Source organism: Cricetulus griseus, chromosome 3, assembly GCF_003668045.3.
Source record: "Cricetulus griseus strain 17A/GY chromosome 3, alternate assembly CriGri-PICRH-1.0, whole genome shotgun sequence".
NCBI classification, from domain to species: Eukaryota; Metazoa; Chordata; class Mammalia; order Rodentia; family Cricetidae; genus Cricetulus; species Cricetulus griseus.
Window position 1 is genome coordinate 43,452,800 of NC_048596.1, and position 25,371 is coordinate 43,478,170.

Genomic DNA, 25,371 nt, shown 5'->3' on the forward strand with positions numbered 1-25,371 from the left:
TAAGAAATTTGAAAATTATTTAAGATATAGGGGTTATGCCAAGAAAGACCGTTCCAAAAATCCTTCTTTTGAATTATCCGAAAGCTTTTTCCTCACCTTTCATCTCTAAGTAGGCTACAGAATAACTTACTTTGGGAAAACTTAGAGAATAAACAAATAAGTATACTGTTAGTGTCCCTGTTGCATAGTACTCCTTGGCTGCCCTAGTGCCTTGTACACACATGTACACATGCACACAATGCCAAATGGGCTTATCCACCTTATCTCTATTACCTGTCTGTTACTTCTTATTTCCAATGGTTTTTAGAATGTGTCATATAGGTACATATGAAACATATAAAGACTATAGAGTATTCTAGATGTTTAGATAAATTTGGGGTACGGAGATTTTCATATATAGTACTTCCCCATCAGAATTAAGGATTAACTGTATTTATGTTTAGATAACAATTGTATTCAACACTAAGGAAAAACCTTAAGGCAGTATAGTACATACAAAGAGAATTGGGTACGTCATAATTGAGTTGTTTTTTTGTTTTTTTAAGTCACTAGTGATAAAAGCTAAAAATATCACCAGGGAAGCAAATGTTCAATAGCAGATATACACGATTCATTCATGAAAGCTTTAAAAAAAAAAAAAAGAAAGAAAGAAAGAAAGAAAGAAAGAAAGAAAGAAAGAAAGAAAGAAAGAAACCCTCAGGGGAATGACTGTGGACAGCATAAAATATGGTTGAAAACAGAAATGGTTACCTGGATGATTCAAACTGGGGCAGTGTCTTTTACATTCTCTGTGTCCCCTAAGCATCCCATCTTTAACAGATTCATTCATCTATTAAAGCATTTTGTTTTTCTATGAGAGGACCGAGCCCTAAACCAGCTGGCAGAATTGCTTGCTTGCATGTATGTCAATTTGGCCCTTCAGGTCCTTCCATTGGTGTTTGTTAGTGACTTTTCCCTCCTTTGCCCTGAGCTCCTAAGGGAAGTCCTTCCACCTTTAGTCCTGAGTGGGAGAGATCATGTCAGACCCAGGAGGGCCCAAGTGTGAAGAGCGTCTGCAAAGCCAAAGGATGATTCACACCATCTGCTATGGCTTTGAAATAAAGTTCTGAATAGTCTGCTCTCAAGAGATTAAACAATCCACAACTTTCATAATTTAAAAAGCCCATCCATGCTGGTTTTCTGTACTTTGGTCTTATCTGCCACTGAGTCTTTTGCTTTCCCTTTCCCTGCAAGCTATCCTGTTGGTGTGTAAGAAAAAATAGAAGGCAATGCCCTAATGTATGACCCACTTATTGTAAGTTACCTGGGGCTGTTGAGACAATACCTGGAGTTTGTTACAGGCTAGTTCTGAGTTAAAACAACTCACTGGAAGCTTCAGACTCCTAGAAATGAACATAGTCAGGGGAGATTGTACAAGAAGGGCTTGATAGCCACAAGCATTCCTAAATAGCAGGATTACCATCTGGGCAATGAGATCCTGTAAGCAATCTTATCTTCTTTGTTGTTGTTGTTGTCATCTTAATTAAAAGCACATTTCACTCTGAACTGTTCTGTTGAGAATTTTCCCAAGAGCCACATTAAGCTCTATGAATTGTGCAGTGGGTGGGGAGCACAAATGTCTTTGATTGTGGGGGTAGCATTGGGAAGGATATACCCACTCTTTTGGGGGGAGAGTTTTACTTCACTTAGAACTTAGAAAAACCCATGTTCAGTGAGACATACTGACACGGGAGTCCAGATTCTGTAGGATCACCAGGACAAGGGACCAGAGCATTGCATTCCCCCTCTCTAGTTACTGAAGAGTTTCGTGCGTATTGGAATACTACAGTTCAGACTTGGAATTAAGCTGAGGTTTCTGGCAGGAGAAGGAAGAGTGAATTAAAAGGCCATCAGGAAGGAGAGTTGACAAGGTTTATGGGGTTAAAAGCAGCACACATTTCAACTTGAGGCTGAGCGGACAGAGCAGGGATGTACTGTCCTGGATTATTCCCTATAGTGAAATAATTGTAACCAGACACACAGAGCAGTTACCACAGGCCTTCTGCCAGGACTGTGCATGAAAATAGCTTTGTTATGTCTACATACACACAGACAATACACTCTGTCCTCTAGCACTTTTCAACTTCAAATTATAGAGAAGCCAGTTTTCCCTGGACTTGCCTGACTTTGTGCCGTAAGTAACAGTTTCAACCAGGACGACTTCCAAAGGTGTCCATTATGACTGGAAAAGCCCTGGTCAACAGGCTCATTCACTTGAATTATCGTGAGAGTTAGCCAATGTTTCCATCGCCTTCACTTAGATGAGAAAACAGCACTGTGTTGGAGACTTGAACTTCTGCAAAGACAAACTGAAGACAGAAAATTCTAAGGGATACTTACCTGCCTCTTTCTGCTTAGTTATATTTAACTGTATTTCTAATTTCTTTCATTGAAAATATATAATTATTATTATTACAATAACATTTTCAAATAAGGAAGGTAGCAATCATCAAATTTGACCAGTATTGTATCACTGGTCAAATCCCATTTCTAAGCACCAAACAGTAGGAAAGTCTTATGTTACACACATCCAATATGTGTGGAAGGAGGCAGATAAACTATTTGGAAAATTCTAGATGACTTCAAAAAGAGTCTGGTCAAAGTAAGGGTAACAGGCAGAAGGAGAAATGTAAGTAGATTTGTTGTATATTTTGCAAGTACCATATTCAGGAGATGTATTAGATTACATGTCTTGAGGAAAAGGAGGAAAAGCAGACTAAGTTCTAGTTGCTTTGCTGAGCATAGCCTGGTGCCATTTATAGAAATAAATACACTTTATTCTTTCCCATGGGATTCTGGGAATTCTAAGAAGCATAAAACCAACTGAGACAAGATGTCCCTGGGCCTAGATGCCTTGTAATAAGAACTGTAGTAAATGTCTTGGATTATTGACTGGATTTAGTGTGCCAACTCCCTCAGCAGTTATTTCTGATCATTTGTTAATCCTCAGAAAATGCCTACCACTGTGTTTGTAAATGTTATAAATGACCGATAGTTTACTTCTTAAAGTAAAAAAAAAATAGTGAATATGGATTTCCTTGCATTATAAACTGCATGCCTGCTCCTGTGTTCTTTGATACAACGGGATGCTAAGAGTAGATATTAATTAACCCTTCACAGGTACCTAATAGCATTGCTTAGAAGACTTACTAATGTCTTGAAGAGTTTATAGGAAATGTGTTCAATTCAGTATTTCAATTTATCTCTTAGGAGGCTTTGGATTTTCCTCATTGCTTAGAAATTTTCATTCTTGATCGTGCCTAGAGTTAATCTCTAAGAGCTAGAAGTATAATAAGGACTGAAAGCCATTACAAGCATTGCTTACTACTTACTCAATTTTAGCAAAGCCTATAAAAAAAGCATTCCTGTGATGGCCTACCCTCTATGTTCATCCAGTACCCCTGAGGAATCTATCTTGAAACCCAGTTGTAACTCAACTCTGTTTCTGTATCAGGTGTTCTTGGGGTGAGGTATAGTTTTCGTTCAAGAATTTAATGCATAAATACTGCATTTACAATATTTCTACCTGTCTTCCCCACCTTCAACTTCTCATGACTTATTATTGTTAGATTATATATGTCTATATATATAATCCATTTAGCACTGCTCATATGTACATATTTAGGGCGCACACATATGATTTTTGTGACTGCATAGTCTTACTCGGGAGATTGGCCCTGGAGAAGGCTGACTCCTCCTCCATCTAGTCATTTGTTGCCTATAGCTCTTCATTAGGGGTGAGACCTTGTGAAATTTCCCCCATCTATGTTGTCATGTCAGCCAATCTTGTTGAGATATTATGGGTACAGCTTCCCTGTCATGTCTAGAAGACAATGCCGAGCAGTAGGCATCCTGACCCTTTGGCTCTTGAAATCTGTTCATCATCTCATCCATGATTTTCTGTGAGTCTTAGGTGAATGGGTTATGATGCAAATCTGTATGTCTCCTTAGGCTGAGTGTTCACAAATCAAGAGGGATTTCGTTTGTCCAGTTTAGAAACTTTTATTATTTTGTTTTGCATTTATTTCTTGTTTTTTATTTTGTTTTGGTTTTAGTTAGGTAGTCTCATATCCCAGACTGGCCTGGAATCCATATGTAGCCCAGGCTGACCTTAATCTCTCCACTCCTGCTGCAGTCCAAGAAGACAGGCATTATCAGCACGTCAAGATCTGGGTTGACCTTTTGAGCCAGTATAGCCTGTGCTTACACTGCTTTAGCCTATACATTTTACTAGGATATTTGTTTCATTCATTCTGAACAGAATAATTGTCCATGGAGACACTAGGGCCTAATTTTAGTAATTAGCTCACACCATGTGTGTCTTTGTAAATTCTCTTTTATAAAATTTTAATCATAGTACATTTTCCATCAGTGTGAGAGACGAAATGAAAAAGAAATATAATTGAAAGATTGAAAAGCATGTCATTCAAACTGATGTCAACAAGTCAATTATATCATTTGTCATGTTGCAAATCCCTTACAATATCCCGGAAGTCTATAGAGTCTGGCAATGTCACTCCTAACCACTGAAGATCACAATACAGACTGAACATCCCAGATGTGAGGCCAAAGATCCTTCTTGTCAGTGACCACACATGAGTGTGCATAGTGCAGCAAAGGGCAAACAATAAGGCAATGAAAAATGAGTCATTAACTTCCACCAAGGGGATGTTCTTTGCCATATGGTAAGCTGTATTCTTGATTACCATTCTCACCTAACCTGCAAAGCATCACTCCAAAGCAGGTGTCATCATCTATGTTCCAGATATAGAGAATGAGATTTAGAAATCCTCAGAGAGTAAGTGGTAGCTTTAGGAAATAGACCCAAAGTCATGTGACATAAGAACTTACTACCCTGCCTCTTTACTACTCACAGCAAACATATGACCTGATTAACAAATGACTGATACAGCTATAAAGAATGTGAGTTTAGGGAAAGGAGATAAAACTTTGAGTAGGATTATTTAGAAAACTATATACAACAAGAGAGGCTTGGCATACACTTTAAAAGTTAGTGGGTATGTGGCTCATGATAAATAGTTTAAAGCCTACAAAATACTTAAGATCATCTAGTTCCAAATGACCCGTAGATCACAATGATAAACCCCTATAGGCATAAGAGTTAGTATGCTACACTAGCCCAGTGACTAGCAGCTTAGTGGGCAATGGTGCTTGTACACAATGAGTGAGTGATAACAGGGAGGGAGGGAGAGAGGAAGGGAGGGAAGTAAGAAAGGCAGGAGCAGAGATGGAAGGAGTAAGGAAGTCAAGAAGTCTTTTTGCAGTCATTCAGTGTGTGTACAGGTGTCAGTTTCAGAGTCTACAAACAGTAGACTACTGTGCCATCAAGTTTCATTTTTAGTGTGAATGTTGACTGTATCAAGAAATATTTGTTGAGTTGTTCTTGTGGCTATAATTTATTGTGAAAGGCACAAGTATGAGATGGTAATGTATCTTACAAGTCATGGTCACGGATATATAACATGATCATTTTGATGTCATTGAGCCTGTGCCCATCACTGTGCTAAGAACTGGAATGCCTCTGAGCAAACATACATGGTTCATGCTGATAGTGCAGGGTGAGCAAGCACTTAATGTGTTTGGTTTTGAGCCTAGCCCCTATATTCCTATTAACAGATGGAAGATAATTATGCCTGGTATGGAGGGAAAAAACTACGTCAAGGATATGTGGTAGTGATTGTGGTTTAGAATAGGAAAGGAACATTAATGATAAGGGGTAAGGAAAGCCTTCAAAGAAATGATCACATCCATGCTGTGGCTGGAGTTACAGGGTAGTCATCCAACTTACTTTGTCCTTGGCTATTGTCTTAGTTAGGGTTTCTGTTGCTGTGAAGAGACACCATGACCATGCAACTCTTATAAAGGAAAACATTTCATTGGCACTGGCTTGCAGTTTCAGAGGTTTAGTCCATTATCACGTTGGTGGGAAATATGTCATGCACACAGACATGGTTCTGGAGAAGGAGCTGGGAGTTCTACATCCTGATGCACAAACAGCAGATGCAACTGTATACTGTGCATAGCTTGAGCATTTATGAGACCTCCAAGTCCACTTGCCCAGTGACACACTTCTTCCAAGACCATACCTGCTAATAGTACCACTTCCTAGCACCAAGCATTCAAACACATGAGTCTATGGGGGCCATTCCTATTGAAACTACCGCAGCTGTCTTTAGTTTTTATTTAACTGTTTGATGGCCACATTAACCACATTTCATCTACTTCCTCTACTAGTAACTTGCCATCATGGCTAAGACTTAAAGGAAAAAGCCAAATAGTGAAGGAAAAAGCCTTAAAAACAACCTGTTTGTATGATTGAAATCAGGCTGATAACTACTGGCATCACTTCAGAGATTGAAATTGTACATCAAGTTGTACAAATGTACCAAAAGACCTATGTTTTTGTTCAGTGGGCATTCTAAATATCTAAAATATTCTGTATATAACTAGGAAATAAAGAAACAAGGGAAGAGACTGAGTAACTCTCAAGGCAAGAAGGTGTGTTGTCTTCACAGCTCTGGGGGCAGCCTTCTTGCAGAAGCTATGAGTAACCTTTACAAATGACCTCAGGGAATGTTGCCCACAGACAACTTCCAGGAGAGAGGGCTGGATTCCTGCTCCCTGCTCTACACTTATGTGCCATTGGAAGAGGTATTTAATCGCCTCACTTTCTATAGCAGATGTGTTCAATTTTATAATTTTCATTGTGTTACAACTCTCAATTACATGGCATCCCAAACCTGAAATATGAAATAACTGTTATCAGTTTGTCTGGGAATTGTATAACATTGGAAGATTGCCCAGAGAATTTCTGGTCTGTTGGGAAGCATTTCACAGAGAGAACAGTAAGAGAATGGAGGCCATTTAAGAACAAAGTTGTATTTGGGAAAAATACTTTTAAAGCAAGTTGCTCACTGTGCGTGTAAAGTTGTGTTAACAAATGTGGAAATGCTTGCACTTCTACCTTTGTTAGCCAAAAAATTGGAAGTTACCAAAAGTGGCATTAGTTCTCACATTGAAAAATAGTGCAAAAGTCTTTGAGATGCAGAAGATTGGGACTTTGTTGTGTATGAGTGTGTGCATATTTGTGTGTGTGTGTGTTTGTGTTTTAATTAAATGTTTAATTATCACAAGCATGATTAGGTTTCATTTTGGCATTTTCAATCACTTGTTTTTGTTAATTTGCCTTTCTGGTTTTCCCCTCCATCCACATGAACATGCCCCACGTGTCTTTCCAACCCCCCCCCCGCCTCCTTTCTTGTCATGTGTCTTCTTGCCACTAGCCCCTTCCTCAGTACCTCTTTTTCCTCACTCATGGTCTTCTTTCTAGTTTCATACCGTATACCTCCCCTCTCCCCCACTCACATGCTAAGCTAGGATCAGATCATGTGTGATAGAGAATATAGGACTTTTGTCTTTCTGAGTTACCTCACATAATAGACTGCTTTCCAGATTCATTGATTTTCCTGAAAATTTCATATCACTTTTCTTCACAGCTTAACAAAATTCCATTGTGTATATCTGCCAAGTTTTCACTGACATTCACATGCTGATAAGCGCTGAGGCTGATTCCATTATTTTTCTGTTGTGAATAATGGAGCGGTAAGCATGGGTGTGCACCTGTCTCTCTGGCAGGATAGTGTCCTTTCGGTATGTGTCCCTGAAGAGTTTTGTAAAGGGTTCTATTTTTAATTACCCAAGAAGTGACCTCACTGATTTCTATATAGGCTATACTAGTTTATACTCCCACTAGCAGTTAATAAGGGTTCTTCCCACATCCTTCCCTACTATGGTTGTTGGATTTCTCAATGTTAGCCATTCTGACTAAGAGGAGATTAAATCTCAAAGTAGCTGTAATTTACATTGCTATGATGACTAAGGATGTTGAATATTTTTCAAGGTTTTTTTTTTTGAGAGCCGTTTTATTAATGCATGCTTTGGTTGGCAGAGAATTTGGTCTTTAAGTTCTGCGGTTCTTTGTGTATTCTAGATGCTAACCCTCAATTTGCTATATAGCTGGCAATGATGTTCTCCCATTATGTAAACTCACTATTGGCTCTGCTGAGAGTTTTCTATGCTGTGCAGAAGCTTTGTAACTTCACGAGTCCCATTTGTTAGCTCTTGGTGCTGTTTCCCGTGCTTTTAGAGTCCCATTCAAAAAGTTCTTACCTTACCCTATGTCTTGTAGTGTACCCTTGTGTTTCCCTCTAGCTGTTTCAGTTTTTGGGCTTTAAATTAAAGTCTTTAGTCTACCTTTAATTTATTTATGTACAGAGTGGGAGATGTGGATCTATTTCATTTTTCTTAGGATGGCTATTGAGTTTTTTTCTGCACCAATAGTTGAATAGGGTATCTTTTTTCCATTGTATGTTTTTAACAGCTTTGTCAAGATGTTAACAGTCCATAACTGGGCAGGTTTATTCCTTAGTCTTCTATGTTGTTCTATAGGTATGCATATCTGTCTTTGTATCAGTACTGTGTGGTGTGAGAGTATTTTTTTCTTCATAATGGGGCTTGTAAACATCCAAATGATCCTTCCAGTTTGCCACTGGAGCAAACTAACATTCCTTTAACACTGACAGATGCCTAGAGGAGCACTGCCAGTGTTATTATCAATAAGGAATTTTAAAAACCAAGATGACTATCACCAGAGTGCTGACATAGCCTTTAAAATAGATAGGTGATGTTAACATATATGTAGGTATATATACACATATTTACATATATGTGTATTTACATATATGTAGGTATATATACACATATTTACATATATGTGTATCTACATATATGTGCATTCCCTGTGCAATCGATTTTCAGCAGCATTTTTTAGACTTGAATGGTAGTGTAACTGTAAATACTGCATATAAATACTGGGTTCAAATATTCTTAATATCCATAACATTTATTTTATTGTGAAATTTTCCCATACTTTATTATCTTTAACTTGTTTGCATGATGCTCTTTCCCTTCAGATCTTAGTTACTTCTTACCTCCCCTCTTTTCCTCATAACTATATTTTCAATGAATCTTTTTGGCAAAATAATGCTTTACCAATTAAATATATCATGCATCTTATTGTATCACTTTCCACCTTAGTTCTTGAGACAGCCTCTCGCTGATCCTGAAGCTCACCCATTGGCTATATTGACTCACCAGGATCCTCCTGTCTCCACCTCCCAATACTAGTATTATTGGCTCTTCCTGCCATGCCCATCTTTGTACATATCCTTATGGTTATGCACTAAGCCATCTACTAGGCCCTTAATCTTGGTCTTATTTTCCCATTCAAGAAAATTTCTCTGAATTGATTAGATCTTTTTATATTGGCATAATAAAGTTCTGAAGTTATCTTTAGTTCTGTTTGAACTAGCAAATGTTTGCTTGCTTGTTGCTATAATTTATGCCTTTATGCTTATTTCTAACTGAGATACCTGTTATATTTGATATATGTTATATCTCAATATTATATTTTGGTTTTATCTGACAGTAGTATTACTCATCTCTATTCATTTGTGATGAATTTTTCCTGTTTATTTTTATTGGAAAGTATTAAACACAAGTCATTGCTGGTTCAGATTTGGAGCCAGGTTGACTCTAGTTCCAGTTTGCCTGGACAGTCTTGAATAAATGGAACATACCCCTTTCTTGAGTCCCAGTTTCTTCACATGAAATTTGCAACATCTGTCACTAGTATTAGGTAAATTTACATATATGGAAAATACAAAAGATACAGAAACTGGTGTAATAATAATATTCTTCTCCATCATGCCAGTCAATCATGCTGTGTTAAATGTCAGGGCAACTATAGTCATTCCTGTGGCAGTTGTTTTGTCTCTGAGTTATATTTAACCTTTTTCACTTTCAGTTGACATTTTGCTTTCCTTGTGTGTTCTTCATTGTGCCTATGAACAATTTTTTACTTCATTAAGGTTTCACTATGAAGGAAATGTGTTCCTCTCAGTATTTGTCGAGATTTAGATATAGTTTCCCATGCACATTAGATCTGTTAGTATTGCTTCTTTAGAGTAATGGATTTCTTCATCTCTGCTTACAGTGATGCAATGCTTATTTCTTTAGTTTGTTGTCCATTTCCTTTTATCATTTTTTACTTATGTCTTTTACTAAGTGAGATAGTTTATTTTACTGGCATCATCTCCTCTCCAGCTCTCTCTACCTGTGGGGTGTGTGTGTGTGTGTGTGTGTGTGTGTGTGTGTGTGTGTGTGTGTGTGTGTGTGTGTAAGTAAGTAAGTACTCTCAATCACTGAGCCATTCCCTTAATACTTTTTATATAAACAATCTTCTTTCTGTAACATGATAAATGAATGACCCAGAGACTGATATTGGGGTTCAGGCTTCAAGCTGAAGTACAGAAAAGCAAAGTAGCAGGCTGCTAGCTCTTACCACTACCTGGGGATGTATGGGCTGATCCTGCTGCCTCTCTTACAGCATGGCAGAAGAATGAATGCCTTCTATCCTCAATGTAGCAGGAGAATGAATGCCTTCTACTGACACCCTGCTCCTGTTGTATATACCTCTCTAGTGCTGGGATTAAAGATGTGAGCTCTGTTACCTTTTTAGACTGATTCAATCTTATGTATCCCTGGGTGGCCTTGAACTCAGAGAGATCCATCTACCTTTTAATCCTGAGTCCTAGGATTAAAGTTGTGTACCACCACCTCCTAGCTTCTGGCTGCTGGGATTAAAGGTGTGTCCCTGGCTTCTATGGCCTGTGGCTGATATGCTTTCTGAATCCTCAGGCAAGCTCTAATAAATGATAAATAATGTATTACATCTTTCTTCTGAGATAAATGGATTAAATTCTCCATACTACTGTGGTTTCCTCAGCCAATTCATTTCCTCAGCGTCTTGTTCAACCATCTTGATGCACAAAAGCATATAATAGCTAATAGCAAGCTTTTAGATAGCACACAAATTTGACCTGTGTGTCTCTTCAGTGGTGAGTTTTTTTTTTCCTAAGTTGTAATGTTATTGTAGATAATGTTATTTGTCATCCATTTGTAGAGAAATTATGCTTGGTGCTTTCATATTTTATGCAGTTTATAAAATTGATATTTTAAAGCCAATGTGTTTTACGACAGGAAGAGCATTTCCTTTGATTTATATAAAGTTGGGTTACATTTACTACTCTTCTATACTTATTCCCCCCATCTTTAATACCATAATCTTCATTTCTTTAACAGGACATTTTAGTTCATTTATTTCCTACTATAACTTTTCCATTCTTCTCAAAAAAATCTGCTGAAGCAATTGTTGCATCTCATGCCTCCACACCAGTTTGCTTTCAAGTTATCCTCAGTTCTCTAATGATAAGTATACACTCAATAGTTTGGAGATTGGACCTGTTTCTTCATGGGGTAAATAAGCTTTGAGGCATTAGTGTATTTTGTTTTCAGAGTATATGTGTGTGTACAGGTTAATGCAAGTCCTTGTGGTACATGTGTAGACAGGTTAGTGCGGGTCTGCAGGGTACATGTGTGTAGACAAGTTAGTGCAAGTCCTTGTGGTATTTGTGTGTAGACAGCTTAGTAGAGATCCTTGTGGTACATGTGTGTAAACAGGTTAACGCAAGTGCTTGTGGTATATGTGTATTGACAGGTTAGTGCAAATCCTCAGGGTACATGAGTGCAGCCAGTTTAGTGCAAGGGTACATGTGTGTGGACAGGTCCCCAGCACTACAAATACATGTCATCTGCTTTCACTGGTGAGGTATGGGACTAGTCTGAAACTCTTGACTTCCTTTACTTTCAGTAGAACAAATTATTTCTCATTCTCTCTAAAACTAATTTTCCAGATCTTAAGCCAGATCATGCTTTGTTTAGGCTTATTCTTTTTAAGTTCTTAGTTAAGGCATTCAGAATTTTGTCTTTATATTTATCATGAAATATATACATTTTTAGGACTAATGGCGATGGCTGAGCCTTTCCCCTCCAGCCCTCCTTGGCTTTTCTCAGTCACCTTTGACTTTGATAACCTACAAAGCCCACTTGAAGCCTGAAAGCCTGGGCTGTGGAGGACAACACCTGGCTTCAAATCCCTGCTTTAGTTCTTACTAGTTATTAGGCTTTGGAAAGGTGTGAAACCTTTCTAAAACTGGGTGTACTTATCTGTAAAAGGGACTCAAGAGTGCTTCCTGTCCACATTGAGTGAATAAAGCTCCCAGTGCAGCACCTCCGGAAGGCAGTCAGTCATCAGAGGGAAGCTAAGCTGCTTTCTGAAGTTTGGTTTCTGTCTTCTCTCCTCTGAATCTACCTTCCCCTTTTCCTGTTCACCTGTTTCCTAGGAAAGCAGTTAGGAAGTTCTCGGGTTTGAATTCCACTCAGTTTCCCACAGGTTGGTTCTGTCATCTCACCTCAGTGCAGATTAGCCCCAACCCAAACTCTGCCCTTCCTGATGCCACCTGACACTTTGCACTGTGGTCCTGTCTCTTGGCTCACTTTGGTTTTCAATGGATGCTTTTTAATCTGCAAGATATGAGGCAGGAGGGTTGCAGTGACCTTGAGGCTAGCCTGAGCTACATAGCAAAAATTCTTAGAAAGAAAACAATGTAGGATGCTCAAACAGCAAGTCTCCATCCCAGGTGTCAGTTTAGAAACTCAGAGACACCAAGACCGACAGGTATGGTGTCTTCTTTGTCTTCGTTAATGGTGCTCCAGCACTAGCTTTAGTTTCAACATCTTGGTGCATATAATACAGGAAGGCAATTGGAGAGACAATTAAGAGGCATTGTCTCTCCAATCTCTTCAGCATAAGCATCTTTATAATACCACCAGACATTTTGTGTTAGATTTCTGTTAGTCTTTATTAATTTGTTCCCGTGGATGTGTGTAATATGCAAATTTTCAAAATTCTGTGTTTGTTTCCATTGATTTACAATAATTAGAAAGACTGTCAAAGATTGATGTAAGTCAGGAGTTTCTGAAATGTATAATAACATTTCCTTCAAATTCTAGAATACAAAATGCTTAGTGATTTCTCAGTCAAGTTTAAAATTAAAACTGGATGTTGAGAGATCTTGTCTAAAATATGCTTCTAGAATGAGCATATAGAAAAGCATTTTTTATTTTCACATTTGTTTATTTGGGGGTATGGAAGCATGTCACTCTGTGTGTGTGTGTGTGTGTGTGTGTGTGTGTGTGTGTGTGTGTGTGAGAGAGAGAGAGAGAAGAGAGAGAGAGAGAGAGAGAGGGAGGGAGGGAGAGAGAGATGGAGAGAGAGAGGGAGAGAGAGAGAGAAAGAGAGAGAGAGAGAGAGAGAGAGAGCACTTGTATGTTTGTGCATCATGCAGGTCAGAGAACAACCTACATTGGGGACCCAGCTCTCTCCTTCCACCACATGCGTAACAGGGATCAAACTCAAGTTGTTAATCTTGGTGGAAAAGACCTTTATCCACTGAGCCATCCCAGCTGAAAAGATTATTATTTTAATCATTTATATGTAATGGGGAAAAGTGGGAGGAAATAATTGTAACATAACTGAGAGGAACAGCAGTAACAACGCAGACTGGGGTGTAACTGAGAGACAGAGCCCTGACCTGGCATGTACAGGGAACTGGGTTCCATCCTGGTGCTACCAGTATTTATTAAAATTCACACAGACAAGTTACAAGCTCTGCAAAGCTCTGCGCTCTATAGAAAATACCAAAAGCCTTTCAACCTGACAGTTTAGTTAATGAGTAAGTGTACCTGCAATGCCATCCTAATATTCAATGCTATATAGCACCCTGAGAGAAAACCAAAGAGAATTCCTCCCACCTTCCACCACAGCCTTGTCAGTGGCTAGCCAGCAAGCCTGGAAGACCTCCCACAAACACCAAGGATGTACAGATTAGGTACACAGTGTGTTTGTTCACCAGCTTAGGAGACCACTAACTACTCCAGGGTTAAAGAGATGGTTAAAAAGAGACCTTTGAGACAGATCTTAGTAGGATTACAATTCTACTAAGCAGAAATATACCAAGTGCCAAATTGTTTTACCATGTGTTAGAGAATTTAAACTTAAAAAAAAAAAAAACAACCTGAGTTGAGAGTATAGGATCCATTATAGAATATGTAGTTTGATAACATGAGCTTTGTCTGGTGCTTATGTGACTCTATCCTTCTGAGTTTGCCTGATACAGTAGGTTGCTAATTTCCAAAAGTCGCAGCTGACTGTTGCTTTGGGGAACTTGTTTCCCTGGGCACTTTATTCTAGTTATTACCTCCAAATATTGCAGCTGCATTGCTGAATAAATGGTCTATCTCCACACTAAAGCTGAGGAAATAATTTCTGCCACTCTCAATTACTCAAAGACAATGCTTATTATTTTTTAGAACAAATTTTGGATGAGAGATTAAAAGGAGAGAGGTATGGTTGTCTTCCACAGGCCTGAGTCAATTTACCTAGTGTATGTTTATTCATGCTATACCTGAAGACAGAAGGTGACCAGGAACACTGCATGGGCACACAAGTGTCAGTGTATCAAGGGTATGGTTATAGTGTTACATACTTCCTACCTTCAAGGATTTTAAAGCTTGATGACAAAGATGAGAGGCAGATCCAGATTCAGGGTTGTAGGTTGAACAGAGATGCCCTCGTGCCTTTGGGGTAAGGATATGAGGGCATCAGTGGAAAACCCACCATCATGACTTCTCTGCTGTGAATTCTGTTTACAGTATTCAGCATCTTCAGGTCTAATTCTGCAGTAATTTATTCAGCAAAGTATGTCAAGGAAGAAGTGACCATTGAGCATACAAAATATAATAACCGTTTTGTGTAGGGGTTTTAGGAAACATACTTAGTCTTTTGGAACAATAACAGATACACTCGGCGATGAAGTAGGATCTGTAAGGGCAAAGGCCATCTCAGGGTCCATGAGAAAAGTTTCCCTCATGTGGCAGAGGCTGTCTTCCTGCATGTGTTTTGAGACTGGGTTTCTTTACTTTGGTTAGACTGAATTTATAGAGCCTGGGAATGGTTTCACAGCAAAGAGAAACAAAAACTTGACTTGGTGATTGTGCCTTTGATCTTTTCTAGTCTTGTTCAGGTGTAAATGGATCATACATGGATCAACAGGGAATTCCTATACAAATCAGGGCTCTAAATGTTGACATATTAGAAATCATGCTTTTCTATACTACTTGATTTTAGAGTTAAAACTTTTTAAGTGTGTGTCATGTGTGTGCATATGAGTGAGTGTGTGTGTTTATGAGTTGAGTGTGTGTGTGTGTGTGTGTGTGTGTGTGTGTGTGTGTGTGTGTGTGTGTGCATGCTGAGTGAGCCCATTTGTGTATGTGAAAACCAGAGGTCAGCCTAAGGAGGTTTCACTCCTTAGGCACTCAACCACCCTTTTTTTGTGAGACAGAGTCCCAAACTAGCCTTGAACTTCTCAAGTAGGCTAGGCTGGCTCACTGGAGAGCCCCAGTAAGCTCCTGTCTCTGCCTCACCAGTCCTGGGATTACAAGTGCATACCATTGTACTTTGCTTGTAGGGCTAGGACTTCTGAATTAGAGTTGAATGCAAAACAAATGCATCCCACTAGGGGATGGAGAGCCTAGCACCCTTTCTGGGTCCTGACAGGGCTGTTGGTTGCCTTTACTGAATCTTCTGTCATCATTTGTGTGCACTAACTGTTACCCTTCTCAGCAGGCTTTAAACACATACTTCCTCATCTTTCATAACCTGGCTCAAATAAACCTATTCTCACAGTTACTAATTTCTTAAGTATAGGTGCAATGACATTAACTTCCTGGCTACTTGTTCCCATTTCTGTTTTAGGCACACTATGTAAGGAAGCCGAGTGTGCTTTGGTTGGTTTTATTTAATTACTGAGATAGTTGGATGATTGCTGATTGGCCCTGTAGTTGTCCATTGAGCCAGGTGGTACCTTGTCATTTCATTATAGAGAATCACTTTGACTCTAGAAAGATGATCCTTTCGGAAGCAACTCTCATTCTCTGGCTTTGTTTTCTCTTGTTGATAAGTTTCTTTTGTGGAGAAGTGTCTTGTCCCTTTTGTCACTTACCTATGAACTAATGATGAAGACTATGAATATGATTATGATGGATGGATAGTGGTCATGATGGTGATGGTGGTGGTGGTGGTGGTGGATCTTTTGTGGGGAATATGAGGCTCTTATTCTCTTGAAAAAAGTGCAGGTGAGACGGTGCCTCGGGCTTCATTTTGGACTTTGAAGAATCACTAAATGCAAGTTTGTTTCCAACACTCACACATCTGAGAATTATTTTTCAAGAATTCTTGGCAAGTGACTTTTTTTTCTTTTCTAATGTAAGTGCTAGCAATTATACTTAAGAGCTTAATAAGAAGCATTACACAAAAATAACTCTTTTGGGACATGTTCGCTTATTCTAAATCTCATAGTGAGCTCATTAAAAACTTTGAACTGCTGGTAACAAGAACATTGTATGAGCCTGTGATAACCGTAGAGTCATTGTCCTGCATTAATGGCTGGAAACTAGTGACGCTTGGGGGCAGATTGAGCTGGTCAACTGAGGAGCTTAACAAACCAGGCTCTGAGGCACATCAAGTGAGATCCTGCAAAGGAGGTGACCAATTCACAGCAATAATGTTATAAAATTATATGATAATGTTGTATCATGTAAATGTGAACTACATTTAAAAGACTTGAATTTTCTGGTATGGTATTTTTCTTTTGATCTTTGATAAAATGTGTAAGAGATCTTTCAGAATTTGCAAACAAGATTAAGACTCAAGAATTTTCTTAATATGATAGTGAACAAAAATCAACCAATTGAGTTGAGACAGCATATACACAAAAGTCACATGACTGTAAGGCCATGACCTGAAATGTTTGGCTTCTTGATTTAGAACATCTAAAAACAACCTCAGAATCCAGAATATATCCATCCTTCTAGCAGCCTATGGATCTGTTCTGGAAGCCACTTATCTACTGAATAATGGGTTGAATGTTACCGGCAAAGCCTAGAACTTTGGTTTCTGGCTCTGCCTTTGCCACCTCTACTTCCTTGCATGACTATGCAATTAGATTCTTAGTTTCATATTGGGGGAGAAATGCTAAAGTGAATCTCCTTCATCATGAATCTCAATATAACGCAACAATATGCTGCACATAGCACACAGGGCCTGGTCTTAGCCATTACTCTCTCAATGTTGTTTATTATTACAATGTCAAGCAAAGAGGAAAAACTTTTCAAGTGAGAAACATGGCTTTTCCAGAACTTCTCAGGAAGTCAAGTACATTTCAGCACTTTGAAAGATCACAGGGAACTACTTTTTGCTATATATTGTTGAAGTGTAACTAGTGGTGATCACAGGATGTAGCCACTGTAGCTCTTAGAGGGTGGTGACTAGCAAGCTCAACATGAGCCATCTTCTCCCTTTCGGTCAGCTAAACAGTTGCCCTCTCTCTTGTAACTCTTTCTAGTTGCACTCAGTCTGTCTGCTTTTCAGAATGGGATGTTTGGGGTTTTGAGTCCAGAGGAATCTAGACCAAAGGTATTTGTGGAAGGATGTGATTTCCAAGAGATCCTGTATTATTGTTGTGCCTGGGGCTTTCCCTGGGAAGTGTACTCAGCTTTCAATGTGTGTACGTACCAGAATGTTCTCTTACCAAATCTTTGAAAGTCTGACATGGTCTTCACCTGTACATCAGTCCTGGGACCATAAGTGAGAATATGAAAATGCAAATCAGGCATCTGCATAGTCAAGAGTCCTTCAAGTACTTCCAGTTACTGTAGTCTACTGTCTGTACTCCCAGTGACTACAGTCTACCATCTATACTTCCAATGACTACAGTCTACCATCTACCTCGGTTAAGCTGCCCCTATTTCCTGAGCTCATTAGTTAGTTTTCTTGACACAGACAGAGTGCCACTTATTCCAAATCCACTGATGTCCCTTATTTTCTTATTTGTATATTTTGATGCACGCATTACCAGGTGTCAAAGTAAGATTATCCAGCCACCTCTTTCCAATTCTGATGCTGGGTTTTCTAATTACAAATATTCCAGAAACTAGTTTTTGTAACTCAACATGAGAGCAAGTAACTCAAGCAATTTCTTCGGGTTGAGTTGAATGCAGGAGACTTCCTCCATCTGCCAGAACACAGCCGCTTCAGGTACAAGATAAGTGTTCCACGTTGAATGACTTTTATATTTTAGCACTTAGTGAACTAAACATAAATGTGTGTCTCCAATGTTCAGAATCCTATGCTGAGTTTTTCTGAGTCTTGCAGGGAACATAGAAAACTTACTTCATTTCTGTTTTCCTGAAGGGTAATGTTTAAAATATGGAAGGTCTACCTGTGTGGTTAAAGATAACTTAGAATTATCTTTAAATTGCTAGGTTGGTTTAGGCAGATACAATCATCAAACCCATGTGTACTTTTCATTGTTATGCTGTTTACACATGAAAAAAATGTCTATTTGTTTGGGGAACACTATGGAAAACCATAAGTGAGCAGCTGGAATGTCTGTCCAAGCTGGGCCTTTTGTTGAGGCTTTTGCCCTGCTCTTAAGCAGGCGCACCAAAAAGGAAGTTCACTGTGAACATCGTATCTCAGGCAAAGCAGATATTTATGTTGAGAACAGCATTCAGAGTGGGTTTCTGCACATCCCTGACAGCACTGCAATGAGTCTTCTGAGTTATCATGTGAATTCAGTGCAGAACAACAAAGGGCCAAGTCAAGCCTTTCACTGACATAACCTTTCAAAAGTCATTCTGGTCTTAGCCTCTGAAAACATGGCAGTGGTGGTTGGTACTAGCTCTCAGATCATTTTTTCAGGCAGAGAGAGAGCATGAGGAAAAGATATCTACACTCAATAGTTCTTGTCTTTCCCTGCTTTCTTCATATTCAGACCTCCAAATAAGAGCAACAGGTTATCTGAACAAAATGACAAGCTGCCTCCTCCTCCCAAGAGCTTGTTGTGCACCAGGCACCCCATGGAGTAGTTAGCATTACTTTAACTGATTAGTGGCATCTGCATTCTAACTGAGGAAATTAATTCTTTGTAGAGATTAATTTCACATAGAAAAGGAAAGAGCTGCCGTCTGATTACTATGTGACTTATTTTGGGGGGGGGTGGGGAGGAGAGCTGACCAAATTGCACATGTGGTAGCTGTGGTTGGGACAAAAAGTAGCTAGAAGCAAAACAATGACATCACCATTAACTGTTAGTCACAGTTGATAAGTTCTCCCTCCCTCGGCACTGGGATGTGAGTGTGTGAGGTGGGTGTCAGGTAACTTCCACAGAGTTCTTAAGTGAACACTCTCCAGGTTGTTGAATCTTACAAATTCTCCTAAAATGAAGGTGGGGGGGTGAAAATGATGAAAATGATGACAAAGGCCATGTGATAATTATTACCAGAACTTTCAGGTGAAAGATAATAGAGGTGGTGAGATAGCACTGTGTGTAAGGGTTTCACCTCTAAGCCTAATGACCTGAGTTTGATCCCAGAACCCACAGTATAGAAAGAGAACCAATTCCTGAAAGTCATCCTCTATACACACACCCGGTAGCACTGGAGATCACAGAGAAAGGTAAATAAATGAGAAAATAATGAATTTTTTTTTAAGATCAACACATCTCAGACTTCAAGACTGAAGAATGCACTCGTGTCCCCACTATGTCTAGTGTCTGTTTGTGTACTTGTGTTCTTTGAAAGGGACCCAGACTGTGGACCCAGACTGTGTTATGCTGTTCTTGGGTTTGTTTTCATTGCATTTTCAGTTCTCAAACAAGTGTGGCCTGTTCAGTCGTTGCCTTGTGCTCTTCCGTGTGATCAAAGCAAGAGTGCTCTCCTATCCTCTGCACCGTAGAGCCAGATCTCACACGTATATTTAGATAGAAGGTGAAATGTTTATATCTTTAGTAAACTGCAAATTAACTGCCTAATCATACAATTAAAGGAGGGATGTTCCAGGGGCCTTCTCTTTGGACTTCGATGTGTCTGATGGTGCATACTCTCACTCAGAGGACCGTAGGTCTCTAGTGAGCAGCCATTTTGTTGAGGAAGTGGGAAACCCTCACCGTCTGACCACTGAGCTGTACTGACGTACTGACTTCGAGCATAGTACTTCTCCTTACAGTTACATTTTCTGCTGCTCACAGACTGACATCATGTCTCCACACTGAGAGCAGGAGTGGCAGTTGGCATTTGATTATCCCAAACCCACATCTCTGTCCCCTGTTTTTAGTACTTTGCCATTTTGATTTTGCTTTTTGAATTTGCTTGTGACTCTCTGCTTCCCCCATCTTTTTTTTTTTTTGGTACAATGATTCTTACCTTGTCTTTCCCCAGTCCGTTTCTGACCTGGAGAGACGTACAGCATGTTATTGTCAGGACTTCCCGTGCGGGACATTTGAACGCTAATGACTGGAAAACCAATGCTGCTGGTTTTAAGGGTGAGAACTTCTTTCATATTCTGTCACAGGCAAAATATTTTTTTTATTTTTCCCCAATTTTAAATGGAGAGCAGGAAATGGAACCCTTCAAACAAATCTTTAAATTTTGTGCTCACACATGAAGAGCTCTTTGGTCTTTTAGTACATAAAAGGCAGATTGAATTTTTTTTAATTAGAAGTATACACACATGGCAGATTTCCCATGCTTCCCACATCATAGGTCAAGTTTTTAAAGAGTCAGCCAACTCCCAAGTATAACTGGCCTTTGGGACTCCTGACTGCCTTAGTATTTGCTGTCGTTGATTCTCCAAGTGGTATTTTTATAACTATGTGTTTTTAAGGTCTTTATCTTTACTTCTTCATATATAATAACTGGCATACATTTCTCACTGTAGTCTAGCAATTAAGCTATGCATTCTGTAATGGATTACTTTAACTAGCTTTAAGACTGCCACAAGCCAAAAAGCAGACATAGTTTTACAAATAAACCCAAAGTGCTGATGCATTTCCTAGCGTGCAGTCCCTAGAACAAACACAGAATGTTTCTTCCCAGAGCTGAAGCAAGTTATATGTCCTTCGAGTACTCTTCCTAACAGTAGCCATCATCTTTATTGTCACAAATAATATGTACCATAATAAATAGAAAGTAATTACATAAAGCATTTCTTAAAAAAAAAAAGAGTATGTTTACTCAAGTTGCAAATGACCTAAATTCTAACCTATGGAGTTATAAAAATAATTACTTTATATCCAGCTACAGTCTCAAATTTTTTCCCAAATAATGTTAGACCATAACGTATCCCTCTATGGAGAAAACAGTATTCTACAGATAGGGAGTATGTTACCAGTGGCAGTTCTGGCACTCGGACCACGGAAAAATGATGACTAATCCTGAGGAAATCATTCATTGTAAGATCTGCATTTAAGCATTATGGCATCTGAATGTCATCTACATGATATAATACATAGGAGTTTAATATTCTCTTAGGATACTATGTTTGCTATACTTAGATACTTATGCCAAAATGTGAATCCATTTAAAATTCTTTGCAGATAGCTCGTGGTAAACTCATCCTTAATCAGGACTCATGAATCCATCATGTATTCAGCATGTATGACCAGTTACTTAATGTTTTTGCATAATTCACTCTTTATTTAGCAAAAGAGTATCCCTCTGCTCTGCAAGTGTGGGCCTTCCCTTGGCTGTGCACTACACAGAGCAGCATGTATGTCAGTGTGCTCCTTATACTAAAGAACTGTAAACACCTGTTGCTATCCCTCTCTGAGAAGCCAATGTGAAGATGCTGCAGTCTCAAAATTGCAATCATATGGGCAATATGAAAATTATTGAAAATTCCAGCTCTTAAAAAAAATAGGATGTAAATTGCCATATATATGTTTCATGTTGATTAGTGCCAGCCTGCTTCTAAGTCCTACTAGATAAAGCCATGAGCTGCACTTGGGGGAAAGGGACCAACATGTAACCTTGGCTGGAGGGACCTTCTTAGCAGAGGGGCCTCACAGACAAAGTACAATGACCTCAATGAAGCTGAAGAATCAACTTTAACCCAAATAAACTTCCCAGTTTTACTTACTCTTTTTTGGCAACTTAAAAAGAGCAAATGGTTCTGATAAAGCACTCAGCTCTTTGGAAATCCTCTGTTAGTTTTGGAGAGGGGAAAAGAGGGGATTTAAACTAAATCAGCAGACCCAAACGTGGATTTCAAGGGACTGTACACTGCTTCTGGCAAGGAGGAAATTGTATTTTACTATTGCACGTGGCAATATTTAGTATAATATTTCTCTCTTCTCTTAGACGGCTGCCAAGAGTAACAATTAAAGTTCATTTTTTCATAGATGAATTACTAGGAATGGTCTGGTCTCCCAGAGGAATTGTTTTGTAATTTTGCTGATGGCAAGCCCCATATTTCATCTAAGCATGATCATAATAAGATGAATTCCTGCAAAGTTATTTTCTTCCTTGTTTTAAACATTACTATCCCTTCCCAAGTGTCCCACCAATTAAAGGGACTAGGGTAGAGGCTAGCAGGACCAACATGCTCTGGAGAGGAAGGAATGTAGATCACCAGAGCTGGAGAAAAATGAACTGACTTTTTATGAAACAGAAACTCAAAGAATAAAAAGAGCTAATATTTAAGAGAGATTTGTGCAGTGATAGCTCAGTGAAAATTCGTGGTTTAAATCAGATCCACCAGCAGTAGAGGCCTTGCCTTGCAGGGCCCACTTTTCCCCTTAGACAAGAAAGAGCAGCATAGCCTGTAGCAGAAACCTTGACCATGGTGCTACCCCACCCACCCATCTCAGTCTTAACACTGCATAAAACATATACATGAAATGAATTTGAAAACTCCTGGATGAGTTAGGCTGGGTGGCACATGCCTTAAATTCCACCACTTGGGTGGCAGAGACAGGTCAATCTCTGAGTTTGAGGCCAGCCTAATCTACATAGTGAGTTCCAGGACAGACAGACAGACAGACACACACACACACACACACACACACACACGAAAGAATGAAATAAAAAGGAAAAGAGAGAGAAAGTTTCACAGATTGCTTAGTGGCTACCGCTGGAATGGGAATTTCAGGATCCATGTCAGAATTTCCCTTTCTCATTGGGGAAAGCAGATGCCAAGGTTTGGACAACTTGGTAGTCTTCCCTATCCTGATAAATTCAGAGAAACCAACACCCTATGGGAAAGAATAACTGTCTCTCACCAAACCCTCAAGATCAGACTCACACTTCCTCCCTACATTTCTTCAGGAGTACCTGTATGCCACACACCAGCAGCAGCCAGCAGAGCCGGAAGCTAAGGAAACTATAGGAGGGCAAGCCTCTCCTCGATGCTGACTTCATCCATACTCAGCCATGTGTGCTGTGTGGGCCTGGACTAGGGAAGCACATCCCTACTCTTGTAGCAGCTGCTCCTGTGCACATGTTCTCAGTCAAAGTAGGAAGGACAGGGCTCTCTGGAAATGCACCTCTGCCTCTCTTAGTGTCACACTGGTGGCTGTGCTGCAGAGAAATGTTTTTTCTGTGCTCCTACCATAGCAGTCTGCAAATGGCCCCATAGCAAGATCAGTTCAACAGCAGTCTGTAAATGCCTCCATAGCAAGATCAGTTCACTGTTTGGAAAGCCCAAAGACAGTAGCCATAGTCAAAAAATTCTATGACTACCACACACCCATGAAAGACTCTGCTTGAGAATGTACGAAAATGAGAAGTCATTCATCTTACAGCACATGTGGGATTCTGTCAGTAATGAATTAAAATGCAAACTCTGGGGTCCCACTGCTCAGCAACATCCCCAAAGCCAGAAGATGACTTAAGCATGGCCGGCGTTTTATCAGGATTAGTGCCCCCCATCCCATCTTTTTCCTCTTATAAAAAGTCTCTTTTGTTTTGGTCCCACTCATTTAATCCTTTAAATACACCAGTGATCTTTTTCAAGAGCTTTCCCCACCCAGGTGGTTCTCCTCACAGAATTCAATGGCTACTGCCTCCTCATTTGTCGATTCCTAAGGATGTTCTGGGCACTTTCAGCCCTCTAGCCAGACAGCAGTAGGGAATGTCAGGTACTATGGGCTAGCATAATTTACAGACATAGAAGTTGATGCGGGTCTTTTGCTTTGGGAAGATGGGCTTCACACCCTATGTAGACTGGACTGGCCGCAAACTTATTATGTAGGCCAAAGTGGCCTTGAACTTGTGGCAATCCTCCTGTATCTCCTTCCTGGATACAGGGCTATATCTCCAAGCCTGGCTTACACGCCCTACTTTTAATCGCATTCTAACCCTGACAACCCCTCCAGGCCATACTAGACAAAAGTACTGATAGCACTGTCCTTGGCCACAGCAGGAAGCACCTGAAGTCTAGAGCACCTATCATTGGTCTGATGTGTATTTTGACAGGCTCTTCTAGCATTGTCACCCAGAAGACTGCTGAAGAGGTTCATCCAGACATTTGTCTATAGTCTGGGGAGCAGAGCATTGCTGGGGAAAACAATAGCTTTTCTTGGGCTCTGCTGCATTACTCTGAGGAGACCACAACCAGCCAAGCTTCTGGCCATGCAGTGCCCAGGCTGTGCAGTTGATTCTTCTCCCCGAATCCCGAACTGTGCTTTGGGGGTGTGGTAGTGATTCTATGGAATGCATGAACATCTCTTTGAATCAAAGTATTTGTATTTGGATGATATGACTGTGTACAGTTAAACTCTCTTATATCTAGGAACAGAAGTAGATTTCAGATAATAAATTAGGACCTTCTGTCATCTTTACTAGGCGAAAGAATGAAAAAAAAGTCATTGAAACTCAAAAAATGACCACTAAGTGAGCGAGGTTGCCACGCCCTCCATTTCACTGCCCTCCCAGACTATGTAAGTCTCTGTTTTTCTACCAGCATGTTGCTGAAACCTCCCCCGTCCCCACTGACTCTTTCCTGGACCACAACTAAACTACTAGATTTTTATTTTTTTACTTCTAACCGGTTACCCACAATGGTAAAAATGATTGATATAGTCTAACATGACTTCTTAGCCTCTCAGACCTTAACTTTTAATCATCTTTTTTACTTTTAATTGCCATCACTGTATTTCCATCAGTAGGGAATGGTAGGTTTAAGATATTACAATATATTTTTAGCAGCTACCCATCTTTCAGTTTGTAACACTTATTAAAAAGAATTAGAAGTACTGGAACCATTAAGCATACCATGTGTTAAATCAAAATGAAAAGTTCGGATTTGATTTGTTTTTGTTTTGAGAGTATGAAGTGATTTCTAATGTGTTGTCACTTGAAAGGGTAAAATTCTATTTATGTTATTATCCCACTGTTTAAATAATGTTGCATCTCTACTACCTGCCAGTAGTCACTGTTGGCATGTGATTTATA

The 25,371-nt window shown here is 39.5% G+C and overlaps 1 protein-coding gene across 2 annotated transcripts in view; it reads left to right on the plus strand.

Moving 5' to 3' along the window:
* LOC100762283 (proprotein convertase subtilisin/kexin type 5) overlaps positions 1-25,371 on the plus strand; it is a 421,198-nt gene that overhangs the window by 207,652 nt on the left and 188,175 nt on the right. For both annotated transcript variants that reach the window (XM_027406556.2, XM_027406555.2), the window contains exon 10: positions 20,359-20,462. In XM_027406556.2, coding sequence (XP_027262357.1) covers positions 20,359-20,462 — 104 coding nt within the window. The remainder of the gene's footprint in view (positions 1-20,358; positions 20,463-25,371) is intronic.